The sequence below is a fragment of the Benincasa hispida genome, chromosome 9, assembly GCF_009727055.1.
Source record: "Benincasa hispida cultivar B227 chromosome 9, ASM972705v1, whole genome shotgun sequence".
In the NCBI taxonomy this organism is placed as follows: domain Eukaryota; kingdom Viridiplantae; phylum Streptophyta; class Magnoliopsida; order Cucurbitales; family Cucurbitaceae; genus Benincasa; species Benincasa hispida.
In genome coordinates, this window is record NC_052357.1 from 65,098,855 (window position 1) to 65,123,590 (window position 24,736).

General features: G+C 34.1%; 3 protein-coding genes across 4 annotated transcripts; all 3 read right to left on the reverse strand.

Moving 5' to 3' along the window:
- Positions 1 to 836: 836 nt before the first annotated feature.
- Positions 837 to 12,034, reverse strand: LOC120084855 (U-box domain-containing protein 52-like). The gene is made up of 10 exons (XM_039040669.1): positions 11,848 to 12,034; positions 10,301 to 10,380; positions 10,077 to 10,198; positions 9,649 to 9,860; positions 9,498 to 9,561; positions 3,415 to 3,724; positions 2,843 to 2,944; positions 2,331 to 2,762; positions 1,434 to 2,189; positions 837 to 899 (listed from the first exon to the last, which is right to left on the reverse strand). The coding sequence occupies exons 1-10, from the start codon at positions 12,032 to 12,034 to the stop codon at positions 837 to 839; spliced, it is 2,328 nt and encodes a 775-aa protein (XP_038896597.1).
- Positions 12,035 to 14,158: 2,124 nt separating this feature from the next.
- LOC120085464 (pollen receptor-like kinase 2) lies at positions 14,159 to 19,067 on the reverse strand. Its single transcript, XM_039041442.1, has 3 exons — positions 18,342 to 19,067; positions 15,932 to 16,471; positions 14,159 to 15,038 (listed from the first exon to the last, which is right to left on the reverse strand). Exons 1-3 carry the CDS (start codon positions 19,003 to 19,005, stop codon positions 14,386 to 14,388), a joined length of 1,857 nt encoding a protein of 618 aa, XP_038897370.1. The 5' UTR covers positions 19,006 to 19,067; the 3' UTR covers positions 14,159 to 14,385.
- Positions 19,068 to 19,278: 211 nt separating this feature from the next.
- Positions 19,279 to 22,247, reverse strand: LOC120085465 (trihelix transcription factor ASR3). 2 transcript variants are annotated; one of them, XR_005483951.1, is made up of 4 exons: positions 22,096 to 22,247; positions 21,209 to 21,765; positions 19,492 to 19,996; positions 19,279 to 19,371 (listed from the first exon to the last, which is right to left on the reverse strand). XR_005483951.1 is itself a non-coding variant. In XM_039041443.1 (3 exons), exons 2-3 carry the CDS (start codon positions 21,690 to 21,692, stop codon positions 19,551 to 19,553), a joined length of 930 nt encoding a protein of 309 aa, XP_038897371.1. In that variant the 5' UTR covers positions 21,693 to 21,765; positions 22,096 to 22,247; the 3' UTR covers positions 19,295 to 19,550. The 2 variants fall into 2 exon arrangements, 1 of the variants encoding a protein (XP_038897371.1); XM_039041443.1 differs by having other exon boundaries at positions 19,295 to 19,996.
- Positions 22,248 to 24,736: the final 2,489 nt, after the last annotated feature.

Genomic DNA, 24,736 nt, shown 5'->3' on the forward strand with positions numbered 1-24,736 from the left:
CCTTAGACGTATCCATATCTTAGTTTTTTAGATATTGACGAATTGCCGTATCGATCGTATCCGTATTGTGTAGCTGTATCTGTGTCTGTGCTTCATAGCCCACATGGAATAATAAAAGTAAGGTTAAAATAACATTTTAATTTCTATACTTTGAAGTTTGTTCAATTTTAGTCCCTATACTATCACAGTGTTCATACTATCAATCTCGTATTTTAAGGTTCGATTCCCCCATCCCACACTTTAATTACAATATCTTTCTAAAAAAAAATAAAATTAGTCTCTATACTTTCAATAAACCTTAAATTAATTTTTCCAAAAGTGCTCATAGAAATTTTGATTTTTTTTTTTTTTTTTTTTTGAAGAAAAGTTGCCAAACAATGAGCAATTGGATTTACAAACATTACTAGCCCCTTCCATCTTTGCTTGTCTCATATAAAAAATAAAATGAAATTATAAAAGAATGGCACAATAACAAAAAGAGAATTTGTACATAATTGAAACAAATAATGAACAAAATATATATATCCCAATTTTATATACATAAATTACCCGCCCTTGGTACTAAAAAAAAAAAAATAATAAGAAAAGAAAAAGAAAAAAGCCTTCCCTTGAGCATCATACCAACTTCCAATAAAGCAAGGCTTCACCCTCACATTTGATCATCGTCTAAAGTTAAGCTCTAAAACACATATTCTGTAATTAAGTTCTTTTTGGGCTATCAAATATGTTATGAATGATAATTAACTTGTGTGATCTACCTTCCTGCCTTCAGTATAACATTTCAAAAAATAATAAAATAAAAAGTTTTTGTCCCTTGTGTTTATCTTTTCCACCAATCAAAAATTAGTCGACGGATTTCTCGAGCTGTTGTATGATTGTGGAGATGAACCCATCGCTCCCTGCAATAGATTTAATATGAACTATCTAGATAAGAGTGTGCTTGTAAGTGATTTTGACATCGTCTAATGAACTTATGCTTGAACGCATTTATTCATCAAAATCGTTATGTTTGAAATGACACAAAACGAGAAATTTTTCTATACTACGGGAGTATGAAAAATTGTCCGTACTCTCTCCATTTATTATGTGCTACATCAACATACTTTTAAAATTAAAGTAGGGCTATTAGAATTTATGAAGATAAATTTATGGTGTGAATAAAAGGAGTATGATACTCTTGTAGTAATAGAAATTTTCTTGACACAAAATGGGTTCATGTTTATTTAAAGAATACTTCAAAATTAATTTTAAGAGTCCAAAACTTAATGCCAAAGTAGTTTTTTGTTAGAATACTTTTTAGAGCTTTACTTTTAAAAATAAAAAATAAAATAAAAAACCTATTTTTGAAAGAGGAAAATAAGGTTAAAAGTAGTTTTCTTCGAAAGTAGAAATTATTCTTATGAAAGTAAATGATAATGCAATATTAAACTTACCAACTGAAGAGAAACTTGACTGCTATTGCGAGAAGGGCTTGTGTCTCCCATCAGTGTTGGGTGCATTGTTTCTTCTGCCATAATTCTTAACCTGTTAAGCTCTGGAAGGATAACCTTTCCAAGATCCGGCCTATCTTTACGTCTTAACTCGGCACATTTGAGTGACAACTTAGCAAAGGACAAAGCTTCTTCAACAGGCCAATCGAGGACAGCTGGATCAAGAATATTTTCGAACGTCCCCTTCTCGATAGCTCTTTCGACATGGTGAGTCAATCCCATTGGCGGCTTTGAAGTTATCAATTGGAGAAACATGATACCTAGCGAGTATATGTCGGATTTCACACCGAGCATACCGGTTTGTTGATACTCTGGATCAATGTAGCAAAATGTTCCAGCAGTTGATGTCATTCGATATTGTGTTACGCTATCAGCAATCGACGGTGGTACAAGCCTGGCTAAGCCAACATCACTGATCTTACTGACAAAGTTACGATCGAGTAGAATGTTAGCTGGTTTTAGATCACGATGCACAAGAGGCTCTGGCTTTGTTTGGTGCAAGAACAACAATGCTGTTCCAATTTCAGCTGCAATTTTGAACCTAAGTTGCCACGAAAGCGAAGGCGTGTTTCCTCGTCGCAAAAGTCGGTCTTCTAAGCTCCCATTAGCCATGAACTCATACACCAGGCAGCCGTACTCGGGGCAAGCTCCAAGGAGGAGAACCATGTTTGGATGACGTATACAACTAAGTACTTCTACCTGTATGGAACAGTTATCTTTCAAGTCAGTTGATAAAGTTTCATATGGTTCTAATTTTCCAAAAATTGTATATTTCTATTCATTTTAAGATTGGCTTGTACACTAGAAATATTTAGCTAAGAGTTATGTTTGGTAACAAACCTCTTGTTTAAACTGAGATCGCCCTTGAGTAGCATCCGGACGTAGAACCTTAATGGCAACAGGAGTATGATCAAGATCACACTGGTAAACAGGACCATATCCTCCTTCTCCGATCCTACGAGATTCGGAAAAGAACTCTGTTGCCGCTTCGATCTCCTCGATTGTATACTTTCTATACCTGATATTATCAGTTTGTGCCAATGCATCAAAGGCCTTTTTCTTCTCTTCAGCTTCTTTGAGTGCTTTCATTTCAGCCTTCATTCTTTTCTGTGCTTCTAATTCTGCAATTCTTTCTAGCTGCTTCAGCTGCCTCAATAGCTGCTTTCGACTTCGCTTCTCTTGTTCGGCTAGTGCCAATGCAGCTTCGCCTGCCAATCTCGCCTCTTCTAATCTTTGTTCTTCTTCCAATTTCCAACGTTGTAGCTCAACAGCCTGCATCACAAACCATATATATGATTGCTGCAGCAATTGAAAGTCGTCATGATGCACATCGATCAATCAACTTCTCTTACCTTTTGTTTTGCTGTAAGAGCTTCCTTGCAGGCTGTACTGTACATTTCCATGGTTTGCTTGAGTTCTAGCTTCAGCCTCCGCATCTCAGCCTCAACGTCTTCCTGCGCACATTGTATAAAAGTTAGAGACAGTTGCAAATATAGCAATGAGACCCAAAATATCAGCAGATAAAAGCACAATGCAAAAGAATTTACAGATATAGCAAAATTTAAGATCCAACTCTAGGAGTTTTATCAATGATAGGACTATATAGCTAGAGTCTAACACGATAGATTTTGTAATATTTGCAATTATTTAAAAATGTAGTTAAACAGTTAATATACCCCGTAAAAATGTTGTCTATTACAATTACCCTAAGTTATATAAAAACAAAGTTTTATAATGTAATCTCACAACTGAATCCTATGAATATAGATCAAAGATATATGCAAAGAATTTGTACTTCTAAAACTCTTCATCGCATAAATTGTATGAAAGAGGCTCTGATCATCAATGTAAAAGATAGATATCCACAAGAATTACAAAAGTGAATGAAACCACTGATAACAAACAAAGTAACTCAGAACTTTACCATAGACTGTGATGAGATAGACAATCTGTCACTATCTTGTGAGATAGAAGAGAACTCGGACGGAAAGTTCATATCGACCGACATCCGTCCCAATTGCAGAGACTCAAAGCTGCGAGTCAAGTCAAGATCTGTACTGCTTGAAATTTGTGGTGGTGTCGCTCTTCCTCCCATATCTTGACTGTCATAAAGTGAAGGAAATATACGATCGATGCTCGGTCTTCCCGAGCTAACAAAAGATATATCTGAATCTTGCATAGATAAATCTCCATATGATGCTTTGTAATTATATCCTTTCCTTGTGAATGGGGACCTGCTTCCAACAACATTTTCCTCATCACTCTTTCTAAACATCATCAAGTTTTGTTTTTTGGTTTTACTACTACTTGAACACCATATCTTACTAAAAATGTCGTATTTTTCAATATTAATAACTCACGTGTTAAACTTCATGCAATTTACACATACAGGTAGAGTACTAAGAACCAAAGATAAATATATCATAGCTTACCACCAACTTATCGACTTAAACTTATGAGTTTTATACTAGTTTAACATCAAATCATACTAAAAGCAAGCACGCATACAAGTTGAGTACAAAGAATGAAAGATTGAATATAACATAGCTTACCAACTTATCAACTCAAGCTTATGAGTTTTGCACTAGTTTAACGCTATATCACACTAAAAGTTAGCTCATGTACGAATTGAGTACAAGGAAGGAAAGATTAAATATAGAATTAGCTTGCCAACTTATTGACTTAAGCATATAAGCATTTGATAGGAATCAAGTAGAGATTGTTATTGAAATTAACCATGAAAAACATAAAAGAGTACAATCCCAATCTTTCTCCTACTCTAGAGGAAAATACCACACCTAAAACATAGAAAACAAATAAGTCCTTCTTTTCCCTTTTTATCCCTCGTCTCACAAGTATGTATTACAGGTAGTCTAACATTATTCCCCTGCTTCAAAATTCAACTTGTTCTCAAGTTACAAAGTAGGAAATTGACAATAAAAATCATCCAACACCTCCCCATATAGCCTCATGAACTAGTAAATCCTTTCCATCGCACAAGGACCTCCCAAGCCTAAGTATACAGATTATGCCAATAACCATAGACCAACTTTGGTACAGTTATCCACTCAAATAAGCCAGTGAACAGTGGTGGAAGACAACGATGAGGACCCACTAACTTTTTCAATCGAGAAACATGAAAAATTGGGTGAATAGTCGCTCCCTCTAGTAACGCTAACTTGTAGGCCAATATTTCTACCCTTTGGTGAAAGTTTCTCATTTCTTTTTTTAGCCAACGAAGTCTCACAATATGGTCTGATTTTCAAGAACACCCAATTACCCACTTCATACTCAACCTCAGCCCACTTCTTATCAGCAAACTTTTTCATTTGATCCTGAGCCACACGTAAGTACTCTATGAGAATACTGAGAGTAGCATCCCTTTCCTTCAATTGTTGATCCAATGTAGAATTCAAAGTGCTTGAATTCCAATAATAAATTAATGGCAGAGGCATTCTACCATAATTGCCTGAAAATGAGTGAGTCCTATGGAAATATGGTAAGTGGTATTGTACCAATATTTAGCCCAATACAACCACTTGATCCATTCATTGGGACGCTCACTACAGAAAAAAAAATCTTAAATAAGCTTCTAAACAACAATTCACGACCTCTATTTGTCCATCCGACGTTGGATGATAAGCTGAACTGTGGTTCAATCTTGTTCCTGCAGCAAGAAACATCTTTTACCAAAAATGGCTCATAAACACTTTATCATGAATAGAGATAATGGATTTAGGATATCCATAAAGTCAAACAACCTTATTTACAAAGATATCAGCCACGCTCTTGGCTATAAATGGATGTTTCAAGGCCATAAAGTGGCTATATTTACTCAATCTGTCAATTACAACCAAAATAGCATCAAACCCATTAGCTTTTAGTAACCTCTCTATGAAATCCACAAAAATGTGCTCCCATAGAGCTTCAGGTAATCCTAATGGCAATAATAAACCAGCTATACTCATGGCTAAAGATTTATTTTGTTGATAAATCAAGTAGTTCTCTACATATTTCTTCATATCATTTTCATTCCTTCCCAATAAAGTTCTTCAATCGTCCTCGAGTATCTCGAATGACCACCAAAAACAGAATCGCGATATGTATGCAAAATAGTGGGTATCGTTGTGGAAGTCTTGGAGAGAACTAACCGATTTTTATACTTGAGAACACCTTGATTCAAAGTGAACCATGGAACACTACTGTCATCCATCTACAATAGTTGAATAATTTTACTCAACTTGGGATCCTTTTTTATTTCAACACGAACAATCTGAACATCAAGGATTGCAGGAGCTGACAAATAAACAAGATTGATCATTGGAGGAACTCATGGCTATGCATCAGCTACCTTATTCTCAACCTCTAGTTTGTATTTCACTTCAAAATCATATCCCAACAACTTAGCAATCCATTTCTGATGTTGAGGTTGTATTACCTGCCGATCTAACAAAAACTTCACATCTTTTGATCCATTCGTACCACAAATTTGTGTCCCAATAGATAAGTTCGCCAAGGTTGTACAACTAATACTACGACCATTAACTCATGTTCATAAATCGACTTTGCATGCTCCATGATATAAAAAGTCTGACTAAAATAAGCTATCGGACATTTATTCTAAAGAAGAACAACCTCAATTCCATGACCAGATGCATCCGTTTCAATTTCAAAAGGTTGTGTAAAATCAGGCAATGCTAGTACCGGCAATGTCACCATGTCAGTCTTTAATCTCTCAAATGAAAATTGTGCTTCAGCGGTCCATTCAAACATTCCTTTCTTCAATGACTGACTTAGAGGAGCAACTAAACTTCCATAATTTCGAATAAGTCGCTGGTAATAACCTGTAAGTCCCAAGAAACCCCTTACCTCCTTAACCATGGTTGGTGTAAACCATTCTAACATTGCTCACAGCTTTTTAGGATCTGCCTCAACCCTTTTTTTAGAAATGAAATGACTCAAGTATTCAACTCTATCATGTGCAAATTGACACTTCTTTTGATTGGCATACAATTCATTCTCCTTCAACACTGAAAGCACCAATTGCAAATGCACTAAATGATCTTCTAAACTTCTTCTATAAACCAGAATATCATCAAAGAAAACAAGGAAAAACTTCCTTAAATATGGTCAAAATACCTTATTCATCAAGGCTTGAAAAGTGGATGGAGCATTTGTCAAGCCAAAAGACATAACTAAAAATTCATAATGATCTTCATGAGTGCTAAACGTCGTTTATTCAACATCTTCACTGTGCATCAAAATTTGATAATATCTCGACTTTAGATCAATCTTTGAAAAGTAATTAGCCCCATGTAGTTCATCGAACAACTCTTTTATCATCTGAATTGGAAACTTATCAGAAATTATCACACTGTTCAAAGCTCTATAGTCAACCCAGAAACACCATCCCCATCTTTCGTTTTCACCAACAAAATTGGGCTTGAGTAAGGACTGACACTCGGACAAATAATGCTGACATCTAACATTTCTCAAACTAACTTTTCCATTTCACTCTTCTGATGGTAAGCATATTGATACAGAAGAACATTTACCAGTTGAGTTCCAATTTTGAGATGAATGTGATGCTTAATTCCTCGATTCGGAGGAAGTTTCCTCGGCCACTTGAAAACATCCAAGTACTCCTCTAATACCTCCACTATTAATTCCCTTAAAGTTACCACTTCATCAGTTCCATACCATTCTGCCAAGGATACCCTACCTTCTGTTGTTCGACGTTCAATTAGGTAACCTTGGTCATTCGATTCCCATGACTTAAATAGATGTTTCAAACTTACCCTGGATTTTGTCAAACTTGAATCTCCTTTCAGTACAAATGAATGAGCTCCTTTGTTGATTGTCATGGTCAAATTTCTCCAATCCACCTTTGTTACCCCCAAAGTGAATAGCCATTGCATCCCGAGAATCACGCCTACACTTCCCATCTTCACGAGCAAAAAATTCTCATGGATAACAATGGAACCCAACTTCAGCTCAACATTCTTATAAATTCCCTTCCCTTTCACTGCCTTACTGGTACCTATAATAACCCCATAATTGGAAGTATTGAGCACTAACAGCTGAAGTGTCTCAACTACACGTTGGGATAGAAAATTATGCGTAGCCTCACAATCAATAAGCACAATCACCTCCTCCATACCAATTGAACCTCGCAGTTTCATAATGCCTGGATTAGTCAAACCTACGATGGAATTCAGAGATAACTCTACCACTGGTTCCAGTTCCATCATCGTCTGTTGCAATTCCACTATCCTTCCTTGTTCCTCCCCATCATCAAATACTTTGAACTCCTCAACATTATTTTAAACTAGAAGAATGTGCAACCTGCATTGATCCCTACCTTTACAACGATGTCCAATTGTGTACCTTTCATCACAGCGAAAACAGAGACCTTTGTCCCGCCAAGCCTGAAATTCAACACTGGATAGTCGTTTTAACGGTCCCCTACGTCGATTTCCATCCGCTACTACCTCATATAATATGATAGTTCTCATCGAAACCACGTCGATCAATTGTTTTCCCTCGTCTTTCTCTGCAAATTGAACAATAGGAGGTTGGGTTTTACCATCTAGGACACCACATCCCAAACCAACGACTTCTTTGTTTTCAACTAATTGACCACAAATCGTTCCTTGTTTTGTCAAACAGAAACTTTCCACAAACGTAACTTCAAATCTTGCCAACTCCAAAATGGTTCATGTTCCTCCGTCTTAAGATACCAATCAAGCGTTGCTGATTCGAAGTTAATAAATGTCGCTGTCATCTTCTCCTCCTCCGTCAACTTGTGAATCTGAAAGTATTGATCTAATCTAAACAACCACGAATCCAAATCGATACCATCAAACACTAGCATTTCCATTTTCTTGAACTTACTCGGATCTTTGTCTCTTTCGTCTGAACCCAAATGTGATGTTTCCCCTATTTCTAATAGTCTTCCGATCAACACTTGACCTATCAACCACAATGCATTCCCCTGAATGAGGACGTTTTAAAAACACTTCAAACGCTAAAGATGTAAAAAAAATTCGCATTTCATCTAATGTTTGTTGCTGTTTTTCAGCTTGGACGTTCAAGCTTTCAATACTTTTCGCTAAGGAAGTAAGAGTTTCATCCATGAGCGGCAATTTCTAAACATTGACCTTAATCTCTTCAATTTCCTTATTCGTCGCCTCCAAGCATTCCTCGAATCTCTTTTGTGCCATCTTACCTAATTTTCCCAGATTGAGATCTCTGATACCAATATGATAGGAATAAATAGATATTCTTACTGAAATTAACAGTGAAGAACATATAAGAGTACAATCCCAATCTTCCTCCTATTCTAGAGGAAAATAACATAGTAACACCACATATATACCCATTAACCGTCTTTTGTCCCACTCGACTCTCCAATAACTAACTCCTTTTCCCTTTTTACCCCTCCTCTCATAAGTATGCATCACATCTGGTCTAACAACTTTCCACTAGTTTAACACCAAATCAGCACACATACAAGTTGAGTAATACTTGAGTGTAGTCATCTCCATGTAGCCATCATTTATTATAGGGGAGATAAAATAATAAACCTTTTTTTAAAAAAAATCAAATTTTGTTGCCACATGACATGTTTTTAAGTAGGCTACATGGAGATGGGTGTAGCGTAAATATTTTTCAAAATTAAATATATCATAACTTACCAACTTATCAAATTAAGCTTATGAGTTTAGCACTAGTTTAGCACCAAATCATATTAAAAGAGAGCACATATAGAAGTTGAGTACAAAGAGCAAACGATTAAATATATCATAGCTTACCAACTTATCGGCTCAAGCTTGTGAGCTTTGTACTAGTCTAATACTAGAACATACTAAAAGCAAGCACATATACGAGTTGAATACTAAGAATCAAAGATTAAATATATCATAGCTTAACGATTTATCGACTTAAGCTTATGAGTTTTGCACTAGTTAAACATTTATTTGAACCATGTAAAGGGCCCACACTAACCTCATGAAATCAGCCTCGTCTTGCGATTTACTAGGCACATCAAGGGGTGGCTTATCCAAAGACACTGCTAACAAATTCAACATTAGTTTCATAGAGAATATTGAGACAACCTGTGTATTAGGTAAAAGGAAACTGACTTGATACAAGTTACCTCTTGCACTTGCAGAGTGATTGATAGGGAAGTCGGGCGTATCGGATTTTGTGCTGCATTGTTGCACTAATTGACCTCGTAGAGCACTTACCGATGGAGCAGGACGTGATGCCGAACGCATCGATTGGATTTTACCTTTAGAAATGACAAACACATTACAAAAATCTGGTGCTCCTTTGACTATACTGCCAGGAATATCAGTTGCCTTGAATCTGCTCAAAATAAAATTCATTCCAAATTAATGTTAACTCCAAGCATAATATGGTCAAAACATATACTAAATTGTCAATGGGTTGGGTTCAAAGGGATCTTTTCAGCTCAACCCGACCGTTCAAGATGGCAAGATCGAGTTTTTTAGGTCAAATTTTTTTTAGAATACTTCTACCTAAAAACAAAATTGTATGTATTTTGAACAAATAAAAACATGCCTTAAGAAGCCAGATTTTGCTGAAGCACCCACGACAATATTCTCTATGGCTGTATTTGCAACATACTCAATTATGGCCTTTGCTACATCTGTATCTTCCAACACAATATCTTTGCATTGTATCTATAAATCACACCAAAACATAATTCAATATTATGAACAACAATTTATGTCAAAATAAAAAAGTAAAAGTAAAAAATTTGAACGTTAAAAAAAAAAACTTACATCCTTTCGAGTACAAAAGCAACGAAAAGGAAGGAATAATTCTTTGACACTGGCTTCAGGGTCCGATTTCAAACTCATCTCTGCACCCAAAAAAGAGATCCTCATATGAAACTTTGTCTCGTATTGTTTTATGAACTTCATTGTTTTCCAATAAAATTCTATACAAAAGAGCATTCTAGGCACCAAAAGCAAGATAGATTTTGCTAGAAATGCACAAAAAATATGGAACTTTTCAAGTTCAAAATGAGAGATTCTATAACAACAAACAATTTTAGGTCAAATGAGTCACACGACAAAATCCGAGAAAATTTTCGATACTATGATATATATTGCTTCCTACGTCAATATGCTTTTAAAAATAACATGAGCATCTCTTGCATTAGAAAAATATTTATGAAGAAAATTTTTGAATGTGAACATAGAAAATATGATATCCCTTGTAATACTAGAATTTTTCTACAAAATCAAGAAATTGTGTGTTTTGAGATTTCATCATCATTTTACCGATTACAATTAACTTTTGAAAGATTTGAACCAAATTGAACAAAATAGACTAATGTTTATATTCAATTTTCAAACCCTTCACAATTCATTAAGACATCTGTTTAAAGACAAAAGTTTAGATAGGAATGTATATGGGTTGGGCTGAGTTGGGTTGAGGAAATTTTTAGGACCAACCCGAAAATTTGGGTTGGTCGGATTAGCAACTCAAATGACCCAAATAAAGTCTCTAATCCAACCCAATCCTTAAAATTCAGGTTGGGTTGGGTTGTCAATTTATAACTTATTTTTTCTTTTTAATAAAAAATGTGTAAATTTATATATAACACATAACTAATAATTAAAATCTCGTAAAATTCAAATGTTAAATACTAAATAACTATGATATTTATTGCAAACTTTAAACAAAGACAAATATTATACCAATTTTTTTAAAAAAATCATTAAAAAGTTAACAAAGTAATCAAACTTATATAAAGTTCCGGATGGATTAGGTCAAACCAAATTTTTTTAGTCAACCCACGACCCAACCCAACCTAACAAAAAAAAATTAACCCAATTCAAGAACAAAACTAACCCAACCCAACTCTTATATTTTGGGTTGGGTAGTCCGGATTACTCGGGTTGACGAGTTATTTGAACACCCCAAGGTTTAGATCTCTGCCCACATGATTGAACTAAAAAAGTAAACCCACAAATAAAGATTCGGTGTGATAACTATTTAATTTTTGAAAATTGACCTTATAAATAGTTTTATAACACTATTTACATTTTCTTCTATCAACTTTCTATCAATATTTTCAAGATTCATATCAAGTTCGCGAAAAAGAGCTTAGCTCAACCGGTATCAATATATGCTAAGGATCAAAAGGTTCAAATCCTTCCACCCCCAATTTGTATTTTTAAAAAATTTATACCAAATTTTAAAAATTGAGGGAAAAAGTTTCGATAAACCAAACAGTTACGAAACGACAAAAGTAAATCAAACATCAAATTGTAATACGAAAACAAAAGGGTTTAGAGAGGGAGAGAGAGAAAGAAAGTACTTTGGGAAGAATTAGGAGATTTGAGTTTGACATGAATGAGAAAAACAGTCTGTCCTCTTTGAAGCAAATGATCAATTGCCCATTTGAGAGCTCCTTGACTTCCTTTGTCTTTATCAATTGCCACTGCCACAAATCCATTCACATTCAATCTCTCTTTTCTTTCTAAGCTGTATCTTGGTAACCACATTTTTTTCTCTCTTTATTATTTTTCTTCTCTTTTTTTCCCTTTCAAAAACAAATCAAAACAAACCCAAAACCAATACCAAAGAACCGAAAATTTTACAATTTGAGTTCTCTGATTTTTTTTATTCTTTTCAGGTGCTCTGTTTCTTCGAAACAAACAAACAAACAAGAAAGGTTATGTTTCTTTTTTTTCCAAAACTAATCTTTTCTCTTTCATCGATTTTGGTCATTTGGTGGTTCTTATTTATTATGGATAATTTGGTTTTATTTGAATTTTTCAAACTGTAACTGCCATCCCATGTATTTCGATCGCATTTGACTATTTTTTACATTTTTTTCTGTTGAAGACACAAGGAGAAAAAGAACAAATCGCTTTAGACACGGACTTTTGCTTTTACCGTACGTCTAGTCCTGAAATTAACATTCTTTTATTTTTTTTAATTTTATATTTTTTATTGGAAATAATACTCTCTTTATTTTTGTCAAATCTAGTTTCCATTTGTTTATAATGTTGAGTTTCAGTAATGTTGATGTCAAATTTTGGACCAGAAAATACGTACATGACCAACGTGACACTAACAATGGATTTTGTTTGAAGAGAAGAAGAACTTGGCTTGCCAAAAAAAATGTACACATTGGTGTGGTATTTACTACAAATACTCCAATGTTTAAATCAGAAATTGAAAAAATGTGGAAGCTAGAGAGTTTGAGAGTAGGGCTCTAATTACCTCATATAAAGTTATAATGATATATTTATAGAGAAAATTGACCTAGAGTATTCTCGAGGGTTCCAAATTGCCTTAGGATAATTAAATAATCGGTCGGGCCAAGGGATGTGCTCGGTTTTATGTTTGGCTACGATCGGCCTCCGCCTTAGTCAAGGTAGAGCAGGCTATATCTTGGACTTAAAATGCTGCTTTGGGTTGAGGCATGCATAAAACTTGTCTCATTAGACATTTGGCAAGGGTCGATCTCGACCAAGACCAGGTGTCTTTCTAGTCCATATCTTGGGCCTAAAATGCTACTTTGGGTCGGGCATGCGAAACATGCCCGTTAAGTATTTGGCAAGGGTTGGAGGCTGAGGTTACTGGCTTGGGCCAGCCCCCTTCTACTCATTTCTGTCTTTAGTTGACACTTTCAATTCATATCACGCTACTTCTTGACTTTTTCATTTCTAGATGTCAATTATACCCTTCGGTTCAAAATTAACCATAACAAATAAAACATTAGAAATGCAGTTGTCCGATATTAAAAAGTTCAAGGAAGTTATGAGCTCTAAGTACTATAAAGGAAGTCTATGTCTTCGATTTCAAATTGTCTATTTAAAAACACTTTAAGCTTAAGTGTGCTAACTCTAATTAAATTTCTTTTATGTATTCTCTAGTTTAAGAGTGAAAAAAATAATATGAGTAGTATAAAAGCTTTAAGATAGTGCTCTTATACGTAGAATCAGAAGAGATTGCTTTCTGCTCTTATACATAGAATCAGGAGAGATTGCTTTCTTTTATTTTTATTTTTGTGATTTTCTACTTATTCCTATGGTAGTAGTAGAGATGACTATGTGGTAGTGAAATCCCCCACAGGGATTGGGGTAAGAATTATTACTAAATTGTTTATTATTGTTAGTTTTTCATGACAATTTGAATTTAAAGATAAATTACTCAAAATTTGACCTAAAAAACTAATCAACTTTATTAGTAGAAAAAATAAATATAAATCAAATTATTCATATAATATAATCTAAATTTAAATATTCAATTTAAACATATTCCTTATCTAACCAATAAGTAAAGTTGAAATGTAAATGTAATATTTATATTATAATAATAATAACATAACATTAAATAATTATACTAAATAAATAAATAGAGATTAACCAGGGATGGGAAACAGGGCAGGGGCAGAGACGGGGAATGTCCCCATCCTTGTTTAGCTCACGGAAAATCTTTTTCCCCTACTCCTTCCCCCATTCTCCGCCTAATCGAGAATCTCCACCCGTTTGGGACGGGTCCCATCTCCGCAGGAAAATTGGACACCTCTAGGTAATAGTGAGAGGTTTTTTTTTCCTAACATGTCAAATAATGACCATCCAAATATCTCCGCAATAATATGATATTATCTACTTTTGTTATAAACTTTCATAGTTTTGCTTTTAGTTTTACTCCATAAAAAACCTCATACTATAGTGGATGTCTTCACTTGTATCTTAAGAAAAAAAAAAGGGGGGTTATGGATACATAAAAGATGGGTGTAAGGACCAAATATCTCGTATTAAAATTACACCGACCAAATTTAGACAGTTAAAACTAAAATAACCCCTAAAATTTAGGGACCAAAAAACAAAATATAAGAAAGTCACTCCCTCTCTATAGATCGGACTTCCACTTCACTACCATAAGATGAATAAAATTCATCATCAGTACTACTTTCCGTTTCCTTCAACTCCTCAATCTTCTCCACCGCCTCCTTCAATCCCCACCGTTGATCCTCCTCCTCTTCGCTGCAATTCATTCCGATCCGCAGCAGCCGCACCATTTCTCCGTCTTCGTTCTTCGTCCCTTTCATCATATCACCGTCGAAAACCTCCGCCGTCCACTCCTCTCTCACCGCCGACTTCACCCACGCCGCCAGGTCGCCGTTGGCCGCGCCTCCCCCGTGCCGGAGATAGTTCGCCGGAAACTTTCCGGTCAGAAGCTCCAGGATCAGAATTCCTAAACTCCACACATCGGTCTTTCTGGAGACACGCCGGTGCCGGATGTACTCCGGCGACTTGTACGCGGCCATGAATTGGTGTGCTTGCTCCTGGCAAACCAGAGGGTCGAGGCCGAAGTCGGTTAATAGAGGCTCGTTACTGCTGTTGAGAAGAATGTTCGAGGATTTTAAGTGGCCGTGTGGTAGGCTCAGGCTCGGTAGCTCTCTATGTAAATGGACCAGGCCTCGGCCCACTCCTTTGATGATCCGTAGCCGTGTGGGCCAGTCCAGCCCAATATTTCCAGGCGTGCGCTGAGCTGGAATATTTTGAATTATTATTTTTTTTTTAGTTACAAAAAGCAGATGTAATAATATATATGTAATTTTCTAACTAGATCCTTAAATAAAAAAAAGAGTCATTTATTTACTGTAAGAGTGGAAATTTACCTTTTTATTTTAAGTTTAGAATTTGAAACCTCCTACATTGATTATTATATTAAGAAGAAAAATAATACATATATATTTTTTACAATATGTGGGATAGGAGAATTAAACATCCGACTTTGAGATCGATAATACAAACATTATGTTAGTCGAACTATGCTTATTTAAGAATGAGCAATCAGTTACACTCAAGTTAATATATTTATTTTTCCATTGAATATAACTAAGTGAATAAAACAACAATTAAGATCTCAAATATTGATATTGAATACCTATTCCTACAATTTTTTTTTACTACAAAAGAAACGGCAAAAAAGGGAAGAAAAAAAAACACGTCCATTAAGTTACGAGTCCAATCATTGTTTTCAAAACCATTTTGACTTTTTTTTTTCTTTAATCTAATGGTTATGGTTTTTTGGATGGTCAAATATTATAGTAATTTTTCTTACAAACTTTCATTTTTAGAAAAAAAAAATATAACAGAAAATCTCTCTTTTAAAAAAAATGTCTGGTGAACCATGCCATAACTCATTAACTACATGTGGAACTAGATTGAAATCAATAACAAAGTCATACTATTTGTTAATTTTTTAAATCAGTCAATTTAAATATATTTCAGTAAATAAGACATCAATTATCATTTCAAAAGTCAATGATTCGATCTTCTATCTTTAAAATTGTTGAATTAAAACAAATATAAAAACACTCAAATTCTTCTTTATAAAGAGGTGTTAAATTCAAGTATTAGATGAGTTGGAGATCCTACCATGGCCATGAAGATGATCAGCCAAGTTCCCATTCCCCATGAACTCAGAAATCAAAAGCTTATCTTCATTTCTATAATAGAAAGCCAGAGGAGGAAGCAAATTGGGATGTGAAATTGAGCCCAGCTTTTTCATGTGCTCATGAAACTCTTCGAACCCAACACATCTCATGGGCCGAAGCCTTTTCACTACCACTGGAGGCCCATTTGAGAGTAGGGCCTTATAAGACGACCCAAAACTTCCACCGCCCAAAACTTCTGCTGGGGCCCTCAACAGCTCCTCTAAGTCAAAGATGGGCCTGTCGGCCCGAACGAACTGCAGCTTCGCATTTTCTTCTGTTTGCTCCTGATATTGGGCCTTTGCCAGGCCCAATTTATCGTGGGCTTCTTCCGCCGCTAATGATAGAGCCTTGCGGCGGCGGTAGCGATGGCGAATGACAATGATAGCTAACAAGATGATTCCGACGGTTACTCCGGTGAGGATGTACCATTTCTTTGGAGACTTGCATCGACTTAGAGGTTTTCCACATAAATCGTTATTCCCTGTTGGAGACAAATGAATTTTCATTTTAGTTCTCATTCAATATAATGTTGCGTTTGGTAAGAGATGGATTTTGAATTCTCAAATAATTTGAAAATTGATGTGTTTAATTGAAAAAGACGCTACTGTATGTAAGGTTATAAACTACTTATTGATTTGTTAGCTGGAGTGTTTTTAAAAATTAAGGAAACTTTTGAAAACTAAAAAAAAATATTTTTTATTTTTGGAATTTGGATTAGAATTTTATTTAGTTCGGAAAGATGGAAACTATAATAAATGAGTGTGTAAGATAAATGAGTAAAATTTTTAAAGACCAAATGTTATCAAACAGAGTCCGAAGAATTCAATGTAAAATGAGTTGCATTATTATATATTCACTATATATATATATCCAAAATTTGAAATTAAACATACAAGGAAGTAAATCAATGTTCCTGTCGACAAAAGAAATCGTTAATAACAATGAATGAAAAGTAAAAACTCGCAGCCCAATTTTCAATTATAAACTTAATGTTGTACTGATATCTAAATTAAAGATTAAGATACAAAAAATGATTGTGCTCTAAAATTTTAATCACAAAAAAATTATATTAAGTTCATGTTAATTTAACATTATTTATCCTATCTATAGCCTATACCGGGGATGAAAAGATTGGATATAGTTCGTTTTCTGCTAAAATTGACATGGTTAAATTATTTTCTCCCAAAGTTCGATCAAATCTTTAATTTAAAGATATATATTTCACGAAGAAAATGATAATTATGTCACTCCATTAAACAGCTAAAGATAATCCTACAGCAATTCCAAAGAATCCAAAACTGGATAGATTATAATAAAGATAAAAGCGATATATATTTTATTTTTTTAAAAAAATTAAACCTACGAATACTACTTCCATCATTGATTTCTCTATTTTGTGATCTCCATTCTAAAAGTATTTCTAAAATCGAAGCTAAACTTTAAAAGTAATAATAATAATAATAAAATATTCTTCGTTTTTAAAATTTATCTACAAATTCAGATGTTTATTTAGGAAAGATGAAAACATGATCGAAAAATAGTGAGAAAACAAATATTTTTCTAAACTCAAATGGTTATTAAATGAGTTTAAATTATTTTAATTTCTTTTTCACATTTGGCTCAAAGTTCCTAGTTTATGTTTGTGTGTAAGAATACGTCTCGCAATGATTTTTGCTCATGTAAGACGATTAAAAGAAGATTGAAAATTTTTCTCAAAATACTCGTGGATAAAACGCCTTACTATTTCAAAAGTAAAGAGATGCTTCACCAAATTCTTTTTACCAAAACATTAAAAAAGAATAATTTAAAATTATAAGTTTTAAAAAATTATACTTGTTTCTCACGAGTTTTTGATAAATCATTCCGAATTCTAAATCTAAACTAAAGATAAAAGAAAACTCATACTTGAGGAAAGGACATCTTTTTTATATATAGTTCAACAATATGTGAAAATGGAGATTTAAACTTCTTGCCACTTAGTCGATAAAATATACCTTAACTAGTTGTATTTTTAAATATTTTTGAAAAAAAAAAGAAGAAAGAGTAAATTGCAAAAACCATACCTAAAATATAATACTTGTTGCAATTATACCTTCAAATTTTCAATTGAAAAAATTGCTCTCAAACTTATTCAAGTGTTAAAATTGAACAATCGTAGAAATTTTAATGTTGGTATAAGTTTAAGGATTCACTTTTTATCATTTGAGGGTTCAATTTTAACATTTTTGCACGTTTAAGAGTGTTTGAAAGTATAATTGTAACTACCATCATACTACGAGATAATTTTTGCAATTGGCCCAAAAACAAACAAACAAAAAGACCATCCAAGTTGATATATATAGCTTCTTCACCTGCAAATGCATTGGAGTCGATATTGGCTAAGCCAGAGGGTATTGCACCCTCCAATTGGTTATTGGACAAATCGAACAACTTCCAATCCCTTGGAATAAAATCAGGAATTTTGCCTTCAAATCTATTCCCTTCAAGGCTCAATTCCACCAATGCTGGCAAACTAGAAAGGGAACCTGGAATTTGTCCTTTAAAATCATTCTCTTCTAAACGCACCGTTTTCAACGACCTCATATCTTGAAAAGCATCATCAGGTATTGTACCAGATAATTTGTTGTATGCAAGATATAAAGCTCTCAGTGCGCCCAGTTTCTTAACCGGAGGCATTGAACCATGAAAGCTATTGTTCATGAAGCTCAAGCTCCTTAGAGATGGCAAGTTCACGAGTGTGTCTATGTCGATAACGCCGCTTAAGCTCATGTTCTCAAGCCGTAACCCAAACAGAGTTCCATCCTTGCAAGTCACACCAGTCCAGAATTTACCTCTCGTTTTTGGATCGTCATCACATATGTTGATAGACACATTCCAATTGTCCAAGGCGGCGTTTATAGAAAGAGAGCTCTTGAACTTGACGAGAACTTCGGCCTCCGGACTGGTACTAGAGGAAGTGTTGCAGCACCACACTAGAAATAAGATCAGTAAAAACAGGTCTGCTTTATGAGCCATGGGTGAGGGAAGGTCTTGCAAAAGTGTACTTGTAAGGGAAATGAAGGAATGATGAAAATGAAAAAGAAGTAGAGAGAAGTTTCTTGTTTTGATGAGCTGTTGAAGGCTGGTCCTTTTAAGTGATATTGCATAGTTTGTTCCCCCCCCACTTCCCAACAAAAGGAAAGGAATAACATAACATAGTTTAATGAGTTTGGAGTTTTGTAGTATCTTTCTTGTTATTCATGAAAAAAAGAATCCATTGGTCTTAGAAAAAAGAACAAAAAGAGGTTTTCATAAATAATCATTGGATTGGGTTTCTATCTTTAACCTGGAAAATGTCGACAGCATTTTACCGTTGCTCGCATGGCCAACTTGACATTTTGTCTGTAGGAGGAAAGATGAGAAGATTCAAAAGTGTAATATGTAATCAAACTGGCAATTTCCTAAGTGCTAACAAAATGATTTATGATTTAAACACACATCTACAAAAGGAGTTGAAGATACCATAGGAGAGCAACTCTCACTTGGTGGGTTAATGCAAACCGAAATTTTCATAATGTGAGTCACTCACAATCTTCAAGCAGGCCACGGAGATCGTTAATAGTGTTGAGAATATCTCCAAGGCATCTGATAAGCTTGCTCCCTTGATGCCTTACCAAATTAGTTTGGTCCTTGTCATTCTTTTCATCAGAAGTTGCATATTCTGCATTCTCAGACACAATTGCTTGAACTTTTTCTGCATTTTCAAGCAAAAACTTTGCCATCATTTGCTCTTTGGGTTCGAGATTATCGGTCACCTTTGATCCATTGTTTTTGATGTAGCATTCACGAGGCTCTACTTCTGGAAAGCTTAATAGAGGTTTTTCTTCTTCTTCTTCTCCATCTTCTACTTCTTCTTCTTCCTTACATTCTAAAGATTTCTCAAGGGCCCGATTTCTCTCACATTCCAGAGATTTCTCAAGGACTTGATTGCTCTTAGACATTGAACGACGTCTTTGCCTTTTAGGCCCTGGCATTACAAAATCAGACAGAAGAAAAAGACCAATATTATTGAAGTAATTTGAAGACAGCAATTATAAGAACCATCCCCACACATTACAAGCTGCTTCAAAGCAATTTATACAGTATGACATTTTTGTCAACCAGCTCTTCTGGTTTAAAAAAAAAATTAACAATTAAGCCTTATGTATGACTTCCATCTCCATGAGAAAATTGGGACATCAAAATAACTCTGAAAGGAAAACCCGTCCTATCAGGTCTAGTATGATAAAAGTTAGCAGAATACCAAGTTCAAATTGCACCTAATGGATTATAAGGAAAAGAAAAGAACCAAACAATCTAGATCCTGGAATGGCTATAATACTGACTGCGAGTTCTCTTCAACATAATGTTTCACTGCTCCAATTCTTCAAGTCACTGCTTAGGATTGAGTGAGGGTAGCTCTTTCAACGTTTTGTTTTGATTTGTATAAAGATGGTTTCTAGATACAACAAAATATATTCATGAAATGTTATAGGCAGACGCTATATCTGAGATTCTGAAGTAGTTAAACTACCCTTTCCTTAGAGTTTTTAGCTTTAATTTGTTGTTTAATACAGTCGTCCACACAACTGGCCAGATAAAAGGTCCAAAACCAATGGTTCCATACCTTTGAAGAGCTCATAAAAGATGAAACATAAATCATCATTCTCATTGATGTGGTGTAATAGAAACAATCATGTCGCTCAAGATTTATTACCAAGAACAAGAAATAAAGGTATTTGTTTCGGTTTCTATTAATTTCACAGCATTACGAACAAGAAGAAAACAAAAAAGATTCCTCAAATTTCCTCAATCATTGATCAAGAAACAAAATAATAATAAAAATATTTAATTTAATAGCTAGGCTATCAAATCCCCTGCTTGCATGATGCTCATGACTCACGCAGCTAATCTCTAGGAAGTCACTAAGTGAAGCAAGAAATGATTTATGTTCTCCTAATATCTATGTATAGCCGTCTGACCCTATTTCATTTGGTTGTTGAAGATATTAAATCTTGGGCAAGTGTCCACCATGATTTAACTCATTCCATCTAAGCCCTTTTTATTTTCATGGCCTTTGTTGACCACAAGGCCAAAACTAAAAGATGATTATTATGAAGTGTATTCAATGAAAGTCTAGAGAGGACAAATTCACATGAAAACTTGATCTATAAGCACTTTAGGAAATAAAGTACCATACCAGGCTCTGCAATTTCATCAATGTTCTCAACAGCAGCCTCCGGATCACTATCCGGCTCCGTATCCGACTGATTCGCCCTCATCGTTGCAACATTATCAATTGCTTTGAACAGCTCCTCATCAAAGTTGTCAGGAAGTCCCAATTCTTTTCTCCTTCCACTTTCCAAACACCAATATGAATCATCCTCCGGCATCTTTAACTCCCATTGCTTGATAACATCATGTTCAATCAGCAAACAGTCCCACTTTCTCCTGCATTGATTCGAAGTCCGAACCACATCCAAAGACGTGCAGTTCTCTGCAACAATCTTCCATTTCTGATAGCTAGACAAAGCTTTCAAACAATCGGCCTCCACAGCCGCAATCACATTAACAAGAACAAGACAATCCGCCGCCGTCCAATCCGGTGCTACTGCTATCTGAGAACGCGTCCGACGAGAACCTGAAACCCCCAGTCCACGGTTGCCGGCGTTTTCCTTCTTCATTTCACACTCAAATGTTCTTCGTTTCGAGTTTTGAAATTCATCAATTCTCTATTTCAAATCCAAATGCGTTTATCTACGATGCATGCAAATTAGACGATGCAAAATCAAACGCCATTCCGTAGTAGAAACAGAAGAACCATAAATTTATGAGATGAAACTGAAACAGCGTTGATTCGATCAACAATAAATGAAGAATCAAATGATATTGGCCAGATTAAACGCTTACAGCCTCGATTTCCTTCGCCTAGGGGAGGAATTTAGACGTGAATCAAAGTAGAACAGAAATGATGTGAGGAAAGTTGGAAAGTGATCGAAATTGCAAAATAAGTTGAATGAATGAAGATGATAATGCAATGCGGAAGAAATTTCCAGTTGAGAGAGAGTTGTTTGAGTTTTACTTTACCAAATTTCAGAGGGAGTGGAAGCCACAGCTTTCTGCATTGCCCATTCGCTTTCGATGCCCAATCTTCGGCTTCGCGGTAGAATTGAAGAACCCACAAATGCCCCATTCTCCTCGGGTTTCTAACGCGCACTTTCGCTCTCAATTTTAAATTTTAAATTCTTTTTTCATCCAAAGTTCGGTGACTTTCTTATTTGTGTGTACTGTGTAGATACATATATGCGGTTTAAAAATCATTTTTCTCTTTAGAAAACCAAATTCCAAAATTTTCATACGACTAATTAAACTAATTAGGAAGTTTAATTTATAATGATTTAGTCCTCGTCGTAAGTATATTATCTTTCTTCCGATTTCTAAAGAAGAAAATCACATCAATTATTAGAGATAAAAAAGTGAATATTTATTTGACTAAATATGGAGACCGATCCATAGAGCGACCATAAAACCATAATGTCCAAGTATAAAGGTGACCCTCAGGAAAGACCATAGAGTTTGGACAGGCCGATCCTGTAAAGGTAAAGATTATGCCTACTATTATACTTTTGCACTTGTTTTGATCACTAGTGAAATAAATCCGACAATTTACAACAATTAGTAACAGTTTGATTAATAACTTGAGAAATTAATTAGTGAATAATCGTCACAAAATCTATTTCTATATAATTGAAAGGGCTCGTGATATTTGAGATACGTTGAAAAGCTCTTTACTTCCTAAACCATTACTAACTTGATCGTTTGAGTGTTAGTGGTCAAGCATCATACCAGTGCGAGTTTTTCCTCTATTGTGCAGGGCGATCGTCCAATTCCTCCCAAAATTACAAATTCATATTTGGTACCAAATTTTGGTAGCAACATCAATTACCATTCAATTGAGCTCACTTTGATTAAGATGTAATAATTTTTCTTACACGTGTATATTGATAAACTAAGAATTAAGTTTGTTTAAAATTATAAAGACTAAGGTGTTATATAATCAAAATTCTCAATTCAATTTGATGAGATTTTTCATATTAGGCTAAATTGTTATAATTTTTTTAGTAATGGTGGATCGAATTTTCAACCTTTAAAAATGAAAGTAGTGTCAATTACGGTTGAACTAAGCTAACTTTGGCAAATTGTTAAAATTTTGAAAGTATAAAGACTAAATTGTTACATGCTAAAGTTCAAGAACTAAATTATTACAATTTTGAAAAATTGTGGAAACTAAATTATTAGAAATTGAAGTTTAGAGACTAAATCGTGACTTCAATAAAAATTCATCGACAAAATTTGATTTTTAGCCATATATTTTAGTACAATGATAGTGAGAATGAAGATTGAACTTTTGATCTTAAATAAAAGAGTACATATCAATTATGTCTGAGATAAGTTCATTTGATACTTTTAAATTCGTATATAGATGCAAAAAATTTTAATTTTATATTTAATAATCTTAGAGCTTCAATTTTATGTGTACTACATATAAAAAATAATTTAAAAAAAAAAATTTAAAGGCATGTTAAACAGTTTTTAAGATGTATGGACTTGTTAAATAAAAAGAATTAAAAGTTCAAAATCTATTGAACAAACTAGACACAAATCTAAATTTATTTTCATTTCTTCAAATTATTATATTATTTTAAAAAAACTACATTCAATTATAGGATCACCGGTTCTAGTTCTTGCTCAGATAAATTATATTTTGACCATTAAACTATAGAAAAATAATAATTTATTGGTGAAAACAATATTTAGGATGATTTAGGAAGATTCAGAGTTGTAAATTTTAGTATGAATGAGATGGAAATAAGAGTTTGGTCACATCTAAATTAACTAATTTAACCTTAAACCCAAAAGAAAAAGGATTTGTTCACACCTAATTAACTAAATTAAACTTAAATAATAAAATCAAAATTTATATAAAAATTACAAAACAAAGGATAAAAGTTACAAGTAACTACACTAATTAAGAAAGTACTCAAAAGCCCCTACATATTTATACTCCATTTTTAGATTGTATCCATTAAACTTTTAAACAAATAAAATTGTATCATATTCAAATTTTGAATTTTTATAAATATATTAATCTATACCCTTAATTATAATTTGTTTGGGTAATATTGTGTGAAATTTAATAAATAATTTTTTAGTATGACAGATAAAAATTGAGTCTCTAATTTTTAGTAGGGTAACATGACAATTGTCAATTACTATTAAACTATGCTCATTTTTACTATAATTTTGCACTAGTTTTCTATTAAAAAAAGTTTAGAAGATTTCGAACTAAATGACCTTTTTTTTTTTAATTTATGTTTATGTTTATGTTCTTGTTCGACAAGTTTTCCACAAAAATTTAATTCGTTGAATTCAAACTTTGTATTTGTATTAATTTATGGTATGTAAATGTACAATCTCTAATATATATTCTTTTGATTCTTATCTCAAACGTAATAATAAGTTTAAGTCTTCCAAATCTATCTACAAGTTTAGTTCTGAAATCTTCAGGAGCTTTGAGCCTTAGTCTTCCAAGTCTTCGGTCTTGAGATCTTTAGGGCTTCCAATCTTTAAGTCTTCCAAATCTTCCAAGTCTTCCAAGTCTTCTAAGACTTCAATCTTCAGAACTTTTTTCCCCTTCCAAATGAAAGGGCACGATCTCTATTTATTG

Bases quoted from the DNA above. Each gene is read 5' to 3' on its own strand.
- LOC120085464 (XM_039041442.1), bottom strand. From the start codon at position 19,005: ATGGCTCATAAAGCAGACCTGTTTTTACTGATCTTATTTCTAGTGTGG. The intron at 16,472-18,341 runs GTGAAGAAGCTA...TGTCTCCAACAG, and splicing joins CGACTCCAATGCATTTGCAG to GGAATAACGATTTATGTGGA. The intron at 15,039-15,931 runs GTAGGATCTCCA...AAAATATTCCAG, and splicing joins TGATCATCTTCATGGCCATG to CTCAGCGCACGCCTGGAAAT.
- LOC120084855 (XM_039040669.1), bottom strand. From the start codon at position 12,034: ATGTGGTTACCAAGATACAGCTTAGAAAGAAAAGAGAGATTGAATGTG. The intron at 9,861-10,076 runs GCATGTTTTTAT...TATTTTGAGCAG, and splicing joins GCAAAATCTGGCTTCTTAAG to ATTCAAGGCAACTGATATTC. The intron at 3,725-9,497 runs GTTAGTGTGGGC...TGTTGGAAGCAG, and splicing joins GACGAGGCTGATTTCATGAG to GTCCCCATTCACAAGGAAAG.
- LOC120085465 (XM_039041443.1), bottom strand. From the start codon at position 21,692: ATGAAGAAGGAAAACGCCGGCAACCGTGGACTGGGGGTTTCAGGTTCT. The intron at 19,997-21,208 runs GTATGGTACTTT...TTGTAATGCCAG, and splicing joins TGATGAAATTGCAGAGCCTG to GGCCTAAAAGGCAAAGACGT.